Genomic DNA, 11,638 nt, shown 5'->3' on the forward strand with positions numbered 1-11,638 from the left:
TTGGAAATTTTATCGAAGGAGAAAACTTTCAGAAGAAGGACAACTTTAATCACTGACAAAACACGAACTATTAAAATATAATACGTTTATGACGTAGAATCGAACGATTTTCCGCAAGATTGAACAGAATATATTTTTTTATTATTATTATTATTCAACAAATTGTTAAAAAATAACAGCTAGAAAAACGGTGGTTAAGTAGTAGCGCTTTGCAAGGCTTTGGAGGAGTCTTGGCAAACCTGGCATGACCTTTGTATTTTAAAAATGAAAAAAATGAAAAAAAAAAATGCCTTTTAACATTAATCCTTTTAACACTAATAGACAGTATATAGACATCGTGACAAATTGACACCTTGAAATTGGTTTCTTTATTTCAGTCATATATATATTTTTCAATAGGAAGCTTACTCTACTTTAAAGTAAATAGTTTTGTAAACATTCCATTCAAATGTACAACATGTACAATACAATACAACTTTATTGACAACTCCCTAAGAAGGGCTATTCAGTGACTGAACTAACAATATAACTGGATTACCTTACCGGTTTATTTCTCATTTATCACCCCCTATTTCATATTACTAAAGAATTGCTACATTTTTCTTCTACGAACACTCCTTCGACACTAACCTGAACCATTTGCTTTTCTTGAAATGTATTTGTCATATTTGTATTGCAAAATACGGATAACAAGGGCAATTGAGTACCACAATTTCGCCAAGCGAAAGTGGAACTTTGTCCCTATTAAATATTTTTCCTCGACTTATTTTTTTCATGTATAAATTTTCTCAAACTTATTTTAATATTTTATTTTCTGTTCTACACAGCTACTTATACTGCCTCACGGAGGACACTTAAGGGAAATTAAACGAAATGTTTCCTATCAAGAGCCTTTACTATAGAATAATAACTAAGGATCCTATCTTGAAGACTTAGGTTTTTCGTGCGTGGTAAATCATTTCATTATTTGAACAGTACTCTTCAAGTCCTAATACTTTTTGAGTGAACCCCAGGTAGTATCACGTACCTTGTTTTAATGATTGCAGCACCGTGGTATTGGTAAATTATATTTACTATATATTTTTAAAATAATATACTATATATTTAATAATTACTATACCGAGTCAACTCTCGCCTTGCGGACACCCCGCTATTGCGGACACTCGCTATTACGGACAAAATCCATATCCCCAACGAACAAGGTTTGGTCTTACGGACTCTCACTATAACGGACACGAAACGACGCCCCGAGCGTGTCCGCTATAACGAGAGTTGACTGTATATATTCAATAATAACTATATATTTAATAATTATATTTACATAGTAACTTATATTTACTGTCATTTGAAAAAGCCGAACGGCAGGCCCCGGTTGTTAAAAGAAGCATAAGCATAATCATAAAATTAGCTTGGATTTGGATTTCAGTTTAAATACGTTTCAGTGAGGTTTTCTGTTTATATTAAATGTTGTCCAGTTTTGACATGACTGGACTATTCAAACTCGATAAAACATAAGCAATGGAAAAGACTTTATATAAAAACATTATACAAAGGAAATTAAAACCTCGAACACCCTATAATACTGGATTAGTGTTAAAAGGCTTTTAACAACCGGCCCTGCAATACAGATAGAAGTTGCCATAGTAACATTCTAATAGTTAAGGTACACCCCTAAGGAAAAAATTGTACTAATTTTACATGCTACTTAATCAAGTATTGGTGCTGACAGTAACAATTTTTTGGTGTTCAAACCTTATTTCTTTCCGTTCAGTCTATTTCTGTAATAACAAATATAGTGCCCGGGTGGGGGTCATCTGTTTTAAATGATTGTAGCGACAATTGCCCATCTTTGTTAGAAGCAATGCAATTCTGGCTGTTCGCAACTTTCAGTGCTTTGAAAAGTCCAGGGCTGGCCATACAAAAGTGCGTTGGTACAAACGCAGCTAAAGATGCTGACGATTGACCTGTGAAAGGCTGTAGTAGAAAACAAAAGCATAAGTTAAATATAGGACAATACATGGTTGCACGGTGAAATGAAATGTATCTTTGATTGTTCAAATCGGTTATATCCAAGCAACCGTGTATTATTCTGTTTATTATATAAACCTACTAATTACGATATTTTTGACGAATTTCCGAAGATTTCCGACCATTTTCCGAAGAATCCCAAAGATTGCCGAGGAAGACCCGAAGAAGTTTCGACTTAATATCAATAAACTTTGATTCATTAAACATTGAAACATGGCAAACTCTGCGAGCTGATTGGTCAAAAATGATATCACACATGTGTGGATATCATTTTTATCCACACGTGTGATACAATTTTTATCGATTTGTTACCACTTCTCCCCCGGGGAGTGAACACCCATGCTCAAGGTTTTGAGGGCACCTAAGTTTCGGTTCGTTAATTACGTCGCTACGGTTGTGTTTTGGTTTCATGATAATCAATTAGAAACGTACTTACTGAGGGAGACAATACAGTTAACTTATCACCAAAAACCTATAATGGGTTTCTGTTATCACATAATTACCACTATGTATGTTAAACCAGAAACCCATAAGGGTTTCTGGTTAAACTAAATATTGATATAAAACTCTTACACACAAATATCGCTGATAGATTCTTGTTGAATGTTAATTTATTCTATCAACTTTAAAAGCACGCCATACGGAAGAAGGTTTACTTATAACATCTTATTTGTTACCTGGAAACTGATTGTGGCTGGAGTCTGCTTTTCGTTGACATGTAGCGCATACTTGGTCCCGTTTTTAGCGCGATACACATAATGCCAGGAGACTTCCGAAGGCTTTGCTGTGGTAGTGTTTTGCGTTCGTGTGAATTCAGCTGAAATATGCAACAATATGAAAAAAAATCGAGTTTTTTTTTTTAATAAAATGTTCAAAAATATTGTTAAGGTACCTACTTTAAAAAGGGGTTAAGCCTAGTGACACATCAGGCCAGAGCCTATCGCTGTCTCCGTAGCATTTAAAAATATTTGATATTAGTTACCTGAAGGTTTTTATATACAGTACTGAGTGCAACTGAACGATTTTCATCAATGTTGAACTTCCGGTAATAATTCAGTTTGTGCACATCAATTAACAATTTACTCGTAATACTTTTAAGTTAAAATATTAACACATTGACCAGTTGCAAGTAACTGATTGAATGTACTGTGTAATGACCTCCTACACGTTATTTGGCCTTGCAAAATAATAAAAATAGAAATAAAATGATAACGTAGCAAAAATCTGAAGTGGCGACATCAACGAAAATGTAACAAGCTAAGAAGTGTAACTTACTCGATTGTAGTTCTTCTGTTCCAGTACAGTCGACAGTTGGATTACTGGCGCCATCTTCCTTTAAAGCCAGGTACTTTTGACTAGTCAACGACCAAATGCGGTACTTTTTATCCGGCGCTTGATCACTCATTTTGCTTGTAGTCGTTAAGTTAGTCTGCCATTTAAAAAAAATCAATATTGTCATATTTGACAGCTAATGTACAATGTAAATACAAATTTACATGTTTGCTAGCTTTTCTTTAACATACCACAAGCAAAATCACGAACTTACTTTACCTTTGAAATAGCGCAGCATCGTTCTTTTCTGGATCGTGTAACTGAAGACCGGGTAACCTTTTATCACTCTTTTATATCCAATTGACCGGAAGATTTACCGCCGTCTTCAGAACGTTGGAAAATGCAAAACCAATGTTGAGACATCATAATTTCCTTGTTAATTGGAATTCTAACATTTCATTATCCTCATTTTCTTCCGGGTCGCAACGCAGAGAAATACTTCCTTTTAAGGAAAACGTGTATGAAAAACATATATCGCAAAAAGCATTAATTATTATTATTATTATTTTACTTGAACTTCTGTGTACTCTGAGTTTTCTCTTTCATGACCGATACCTGAATGAGCTTAAGAATCAACACAATTATACCATCATTATTTCATTATTTTCGGGGGTTGTTTAATTGTCATTATATTTTTCAACCAGCTCCATGTACCTGTAATTTCAGTTTCCTATAATCCTGTCAGAACGAACAATGTGACCTTGAGAGACAATTTTATTTCGGTTGCTGCCATCACGAGACATTTGTTAATGATGATTATGGAAAAATGTTTGAAACTGCAAGATAGGAAGAAAGATAACGTCACGTTTACCTCACTGCTGCTGGCAAAACTTAACACAAATCACTATTTTCAGTTTCCGAATGTTTCGTGCGGATTTTGTTAAAATTATATTGCTCTCCTCCCAATTAAAATGCATGAAAAAAAGCAAAAACAAGTAAAAATATCCCACACGTTTCACACAATCAGGAGAGCCCTGTGTTTTAGTTAAGTTTCTGCAAGAGAGCATCCTCTCTTGGTTTCTGAGAGTGTAATTTTGACAGAACGGCTCTACCAATTGTCACTTTTGAGAGTTTCGGTCAGCATAATCAATAATCGTGTTTGCAATTATGTTTGGCTTAATGTTTAAATGTAATTAGCATTGTTGTAATGGTTTTGAACACCGTTGATCGATGATTGACTTTTTATTGGCCATATTTTTAATGATATAGTTTTTACTCCTGACAATAAAAATTGCTAAGCATTTTTAGCTTTTAAGAAGCTGGTGGTATTTGTCTCCGGAGCTGATCTATTTTTTTTTATTTAGCAAGAAGTGTGTCGATTTTCATTTCCGCACAGTTAGCGGACAAAGTCGCCTGTCACAAAGTGTTTGCACACCATGTTTTGCATATATTTTTAAATATAAGATTAAAAGATTTGGTTAGTAAGGCACTTCTCAAGACGTCAGCAAAACATTGGCAATGTACAGTTTTGGTGCAAACTTGAATGGAATTTTTTACGAAATCGGTGAAGCTATTGATGGAAAAATTGACTTCAAAATGTAAACTTTGAATAATTAAATACCAATTGAATTTTATTTTAATTAAATTTTATCACGGCCTGCATGCATAATGTCACGGATTTCAAAGTCTTCGATTTTAAAAGGTTGCTTGGTCTTATTTTCGATAAAAAAAATTTCATCTGAAACATTTTGCCTGTCGTGTGATGCACGTTAATCTGGTTTTGAATAGTTCGAAATTGTGTTTTTAAGATTTTATCTTTAACTGTTATGTAACTCTTGCGAAGAAAGTTTTAATTGATGAGGAGCTAGTACTGTTATTTTCCGGATATTCCGATCTTCTAATCGGGAAATGAATTATTTCAAGCGTTTTTAGTTTAGTTTTGGAATCCCGTAGTGGGATGGCGTGACATGGCAGAATATGAGTGGCAGAATATAAACAACCGGCTACTTGCCAAACTTTGGCCGTCTACTTTCGTTTCACTTTACCCTAAACTTTGACAAAAAAAAAATAAATAAATAAATAAAATATTGGAAAGATGCCGCAGAAATACGGCAAGACATCCGTGTCTACTGTCTGAGTCGAATTGTAAACGCATTGCAAAAGTTTTTTATATGTGGCAATGCGGTGAAATCTACATCTTTTGATGAGAAATTCCGGAAGTGACATTTGAGTTCAAAATAGAAATTTTTGCACAACTTAAAGTTCCGAAAAAAACAACACATGTTTTGTAAAAATCACAGACAAACATGATCAGGAAAACAAAACAGGCCAATGGGCTACAACTTTCTTAAGGGACAGAGTGAACATGAGAAACAAGAAAGTGGAATCAAATTACATTTCACACTAAATTTGCATACATTTGAACTTGCAAAAAAGAAGTATCTCTGCTGAGAAATAATAATAATACCTCGCATTAATAATTATTGTATTCTCATCTGATTGTTATTTTTAAATTGAAATCTTTGTTGGACAGTACTGCATAAAAACAGTTCATAGAATTGACTAAAAAATAAAAAAACATTGATAAAGGAAATTTTAAAAACTTTATTTTGTCTGATTTTGACGAGATTTAGGATTTTCAAAGACTGCCAGGTTTAACGGTCACCCAAAAACCTCCGCTTTGTTGACGATAGTTTTTCTAGAGAGAAATTTCTAGAGAGAAATTGGAGGCAGTTGGAGTTGAAAGCTTGATGGGATAGGGTGGAGTTAAAGACTGCAGGAGAAAGGAGGGAGGGAGAGGATGGGAATAGAATTCAAAAGGGAGGGACAGGTGGGGTAAAAGGCTAAGGAGAGGAAAGGGAAGGGAGAATTAAAATCTATGCTTGGTTATATCACGCAACCATTGACATCTGTTGTTTTCTTACAAGAACAAAACTTAAGGTGGGGTTCTACCTAAATTTGAATGAAATTTTAAGATTTTTTCGCCTCAACTGTATGTCAAACCGTTAAGAGCTGCAACAAAAGCCATTTAAGTTGCTATAAACGTAAAATCAACCGGTAAACTCAACGTACATGCAAATTCATACCCTCGTAGTGGTACAAGAGAGGAGCTGGATGAATCCCCCCTGAAGTTTTTAACGCGATGTACTGAGTATACACCCCTTAGGGGTTGGCAGCGTCTCCCCCTCCCCCCCCCCCGGCCCCTTGTACGCTCGAGGATTAATTATTATTTGGTAATTTCGGTGTTCTTTTAAAAGAGTCGAAAGAAGATCTTTGGTGAATTAAAACTAAGCTGCGTCAGTTCATTTTTGAGTGACACGCAAGGCATCCCTGTAAAGCAGAACTTTTTATTTTTGGTTTGTTTTTATTTGAATAGGTAGTTAGTTTATTTATTTTTTATTACTTTTATAACAGTTATCTTTCAAATTCTTAAAATATTCTGTATATTACAGAGAGGAACTACTGTATATAAATAAAGTCATTTAAAGTGGTAAATAATTATAACAATAAAAAAATAAAATCAAAGAAGAATGCTAAACACGGATTTGTTTCATTACGTAGTTGCACATCAAAGTTAGAGTGGGGAGACGAAAAGGGGTTGGGCTTTCAAACATATATTACTTAAGCAGGTATTCAAGCAACAATTTTCAAACGTCGTTACATTCATCGTTACGTTTACCCAACTTGGAAACGTTACCATGACAACTGCCCTACCTTTCTCTGATGTTTTTGAACAATTTGAAAAATCCAATATGGCGGATGCAAGATTATCAAACATTTAAATTGTCCCATTGCTTTGTGATGACACAATACCACAATTGAGACATGAGCACCAAAAAGGCGACACAGGAGTGAGGAACAGGGGCGTGGGGCATGATGGTTAGGATATCCAGAATTCTACGCGCACCAAGTACATACTGAGGAGCAAGACCTGAGAATGAGGCAGTGCATTGCGCATGTCATATATAAAGGTGTTAACAAAGCAAATTTACACATTTTTTTAACAATGCAGACCCTTTCGATTGCACTTGTGTTAGCTGATAGCTTTAGCGTCAGTTTTTAAATAAAAAAAGTGTTCAAAAGAATATTAAATAATTATATATTTCTTCCCGGTTTGGTTTCTTTCGACTTTCGTAATGCTACCCAATACAGAAAAGCTGAGGAAAAACAATAGACGATTTAATGCAGTGCTCAGGTTCCAACAGCAGTTCTGGGTAGTAATGCTTTGGACGATCATCATTCAGCAATAGCACAGATATGTCCAGGATTGAACGCTAATGATATGCACGTTCCTCATGACAGGCATCACAAAGTGTCCTCATAAACAAAAGTTCACAAAAACACACCAAAATCTGTCAAATATGAAGTAATATGGAAATGTCAAATAAAACAGTCAAACATGAAGTACTCATTAAACAATACTTGCGTTCAATCCTGGACATAAGTGCAATAGCACCCAGCATGGTAAGAGTATCATAAGTTATTTGTAGCTTAGCTTACCTAAACAGTTTGGTTTTCGTTTCTTAACAGTAAGAATATGTTGGGCAAACATACTAACATCTGTGTACTGTTAACAGTTTTTTGCCTTTGTTACATGACTCAGTGATTTGGGTTTTAACTGATCATTACTGAGTCTATAAAATGTTGCAAAAAGAAGAAATGCAAAAATTAAAGTTATTCTTATCGTTCTTTAGGAAAAAACAGGTTAATGACATCATTTTAGTGTCAGTACATGTTTCAGTTTTTTGTAGAATGTTTAAGTGCTTTCAGTTGTCGGCATCATAGAGCGATAATTTACCTAATTCAACTGATTCTTGAAGAAAATGAAAAACGATTTTTAAACTTCTAGAAATCCCATTCTCGTAAAATTTAATACAGTTCTGTAGATTAAATAAGTGAAGTATCCTTATTTATTTTAAAATAATCAAAACAAATTTGAAAAAAAAAGAAACAGCTGTTGTCTTTATCACTCCTACTCCAACCTAGAGCTAAAGTAAGGCCATGGTAAAAAAACGTTCTTGGTGTTATTTGGCCTCAAATAAAGTCACATTCCCCCTTATTGTTACATTTCCCCTCACTCGAATTTGCCTTTTTCAGTTCTGAAAGCAATTTATTGCACATAAAGGTAACCTTCGCTGTTAAGTAAGCAACAAATATTTTTGGAAATGTTAGTCTTTCTAGAATTTTTACGCAATCGGCTACGTCATCTTATTTTCACATTCCGAGGGTGCTGAGTTGTCTTAATATGGAGTTAAGATGAAATATATAAAGGGGGTAAGCAAGATCGGTCTTCCACTGAATAAGAGCAGCAGATTGAAACTACTACTGCATTTCCTTACATCACCTCTTATTTGACATGAAGACCGCCTGCAACTTGTGTCCTACCATGTTTGTGTTTGCTTTGATGTCGGCTTTTGCAGTGGTTACCCTGTGTCAGTCGTGTGGAACAAAGGCGTATGGAGGTATCTGCCTTTTAACTGACCTTTTATCTGACTTTTGAACTTTATTAGGACGCTTATTTAAGCCCTAATGTAACAGTATACGTATCTTCTCTGTATCGCACAGTATGCACTTTCTTGGCACTATGTTATAGAATAGTAGCACTTGATCTCTAAAAGAAACCCAAACTCATAGGAATACTATCACGGGGATTTTTCTGTATTTTTTATCAAAACGAAGCAAAAATATGACTAAGTAGATGTCCCTAGAGCACCACGATGAGAATATTAAGTTAATTGTTGAAGGGGAAAGCAAATTTTAACAATCCTTTAGCAATAATTCTAAAATAGAATGTGAGATTTTAAAAAGGTCTGTTGGACTTTTTTTTAATGTTAGATCTTTTAAGATCCAAAATGTTAGATAAAATGTTAGATGTTAGATCTTTTAAGGTTAAAACCTTGTACGTGTAACTCCTGATAAGGCCTCCTTTTTAGCTTCAAGGAACTATAACCGTATTTTGTTTACAAAAAAAAAACGAGACCACTAGTAGGTTTCCATTGTTGTAGATCTGTATTACTGTTAGCATCTTATTATTAACTTTCTTAGTAACTAGCTTTTAAAACCGATTGTGAATGTTCCTTAGATTTTGTTACAGCTTGATTAATTAGTAACAGGACGTCGTGTCGTACAACTCCGTCTTTAAATCCGTCTTGCTCGTGATTGACAAATAAAACTTCTGCACGAGTATCATTAAGATGCAAAATAAAGTACTTGCTAGAAACAACCTCTGTCTTTCGCGCCATGTGGAACATTGAGGAACGTCGATATAGGCCATTGCCGGGTCTATCGCATACATAATCCGTGACCTCCTATCATTTACGCTCAAAATATTTCTATCTGTACTTTTTAACCTGTATTTTAAGCTTTCAATTGAGTTAAGAAAGCCCTTTTTGTTATGTCTCAGGTTCGCCTCCCGTGTTATTCTACGCCACTAAACCTGAAGAGCCTTCTCATCCTCAAGACATGAAACGTTTCTTCAAAGCTGTCGCTGTTCGCTCAGGCTCGAGTGTTACTTTAACATGCACTGCAATGGAGCCACAAGGATTTCCATTATCATCATTTGGATCCTATTTGCAGCCATATATGATAAATTGGTTTGTGAATTCCTCCATGATTCGCGTATCCAATTGTGACGACAAACCTCATAAGATGAAAACGTGCTCACTGACATTGGTCAATATAAAACCACTTGACAATGGCAGGTACTACTGTCAGGCTGCAAACGGACTGGGATGCACTTATAAACAGTTGCAGTTAACCGTCACTGATGGTAAGCAACATACATAGCATGCTCGTCCTTCCCTCCGTTTATTTTTTGGTTATTTTTATAGGCCTTTGGCAGAGCGCTGTCACCCTTTCTTATAGAGTTGAATCCCGCTAACTCGAACCTTTTTCGATTCCCCTTCAGGTCGTTTTTTTACTAATTTTACCCTCAATAACTCGAACTTTCAATATCTCGAACCTTTTTCGATTTCCCTTGAACGTTAGAGTTATCGGGATTCAACTGTAATTCATAAAAGGCTTGTGAAACGAAATGGAAATGAGACAGCGTGATGAAATTAGCAGCATTACCATTTTTGTGAGCACGGTGTTGTAATTGCGAGACTTTATAGCATACTTCCATAAAAATCTTCTTTATTCTACGAACCTTTAAGCCGTCATAAATGAGAGTCGGGAAGGGGGAAGGGAGTCAGGGTGTCGTACACGGTTCACGGTTCACGGGAATTAAAACAGACTTTTCACGAGTCACACACTTTTCAGCGTTTGATTTTATATTTCATCCATATATAGGTGGTACTACGAAACTGACATGTCGACCATTTTGAACATGCATACATAAGAAATTGTTTTTCCCACACTGACCCGAGTAAATTTAAAAATGCATCTATTTTTCCCGGTAAGGCCAACAGTCCACATGGCCACACTGAACCGGCGTTTTCGGTCACCGAAAACGGGACTTTTCAAAAGCGCTCTCCAAAGTGGGTAAATTTAAAAACGCCGGCTAAATGGTGTGGTGTGGACGGCGATAATGGGCGAAACCGGGACTTTTTGCTGACGTCAAATAGTCATGTATTCTGCTATCGAAACAAAATGTCAAATTTCTACGTTTTCAAATTTACCTGGGTAAATGTGGACGGGGCCTACGTTTTAACAAAATTTATGTTATTTTTTTGGTTTTCTTTTAGGCGGACGTCCTCATGAAAAGATTGGTCGCCATGAAAACGTTATCAACAAGTTCAATCTAGCAGACTGAGGACTTTTTCAAGTTTCAACTTAACAAGCTTTGCTGTAAAAGATAAACAATTTCGATTAAAACAAATTGCTAATAGCATTGACGAAAAATATACCAACGCTGTCTTCGTTGTTTACCTTTTGCGTTGTCACTTTGGCGAATGCCATTTTACTTTCTTTAGTGTAGCTGTTGCTGCACATTTCAATTTATTTATGGTGGAGTTTCGGCGCACCATGGGCAAGAAGTTTTGGTTACCTATCGATACGAGAAATTTTAGTTCAGACGATAGCGTACGCCCGCCAGCCCGTACAAACACTCTGGGAGACGGGGAGGGCAGTCCGAAGGCAATCCCGCGGGAATTGGTGGGGGTGGGGGGGGGGGGGGGGGAGCTGTTGTATTTCCTTGGTGGGATACGAGAAAAGAAGCCTCATACGCGTGAATTTCTAGCCGCACACGAATGTTTACAACCAAATATTTTCGGCTCGTTTCGGGTGACTAAAATGCAGCCTTTTTCTACAGGAATTTGCTTACCATTAATGAAGAAAATTAATTCAGCATTTACATAAGTATTGAGCAACGGTAAAAGAGAATCATTGTACCTAATTT

General features: G+C 35.8%; 2 protein-coding genes across 2 annotated transcripts; one reads left to right on the forward strand and one right to left on the reverse strand.

Annotated features, from left to right (window-relative positions):
• Window positions 1-349: 349 nt before the first annotated feature.
• On the reverse strand, window positions 350-3,806 carry LOC144632560 (uncharacterized). Its single transcript, XM_078491232.1, has 4 exons — window positions 3,580-3,806; window positions 3,304-3,457; window positions 2,706-2,845; window positions 350-1,974 (listed from the first exon to the last, which is right to left on the reverse strand). The coding sequence occupies exons 2-4, from the start codon at window positions 3,431-3,433 to the stop codon at window positions 1,768-1,770; spliced, it is 477 nt and encodes a 158-aa protein (XP_078347358.1). The 5' UTR covers window positions 3,434-3,457; window positions 3,580-3,806; the 3' UTR covers window positions 350-1,767.
• A 4,784-nt stretch (window positions 3,807-8,590) lies between these two features.
• LOC144633736 (uncharacterized) lies at window positions 8,591-11,144 on the forward strand. The gene is made up of 3 exons (XM_078492598.1): window positions 8,591-8,762; window positions 9,704-10,069; window positions 10,986-11,144. Exons 1-3 carry the CDS (start codon window positions 8,657-8,659, stop codon window positions 11,051-11,053), a joined length of 540 nt encoding a protein of 179 aa, XP_078348724.1. The 5' UTR covers window positions 8,591-8,656; the 3' UTR covers window positions 11,054-11,144.
• The last annotated feature ends 494 nt before the right edge of the window (window positions 11,145-11,638 follow it).

This window comes from Oculina patagonica, chromosome 12 (genome assembly GCF_052425735.1).
Source record: "Oculina patagonica isolate OP01 chromosome 12, crgOcupat, whole genome shotgun sequence".
Classification (NCBI taxonomy): domain Eukaryota; kingdom Metazoa; phylum Cnidaria; class Anthozoa; order Scleractinia; family Oculinidae; genus Oculina; species Oculina patagonica.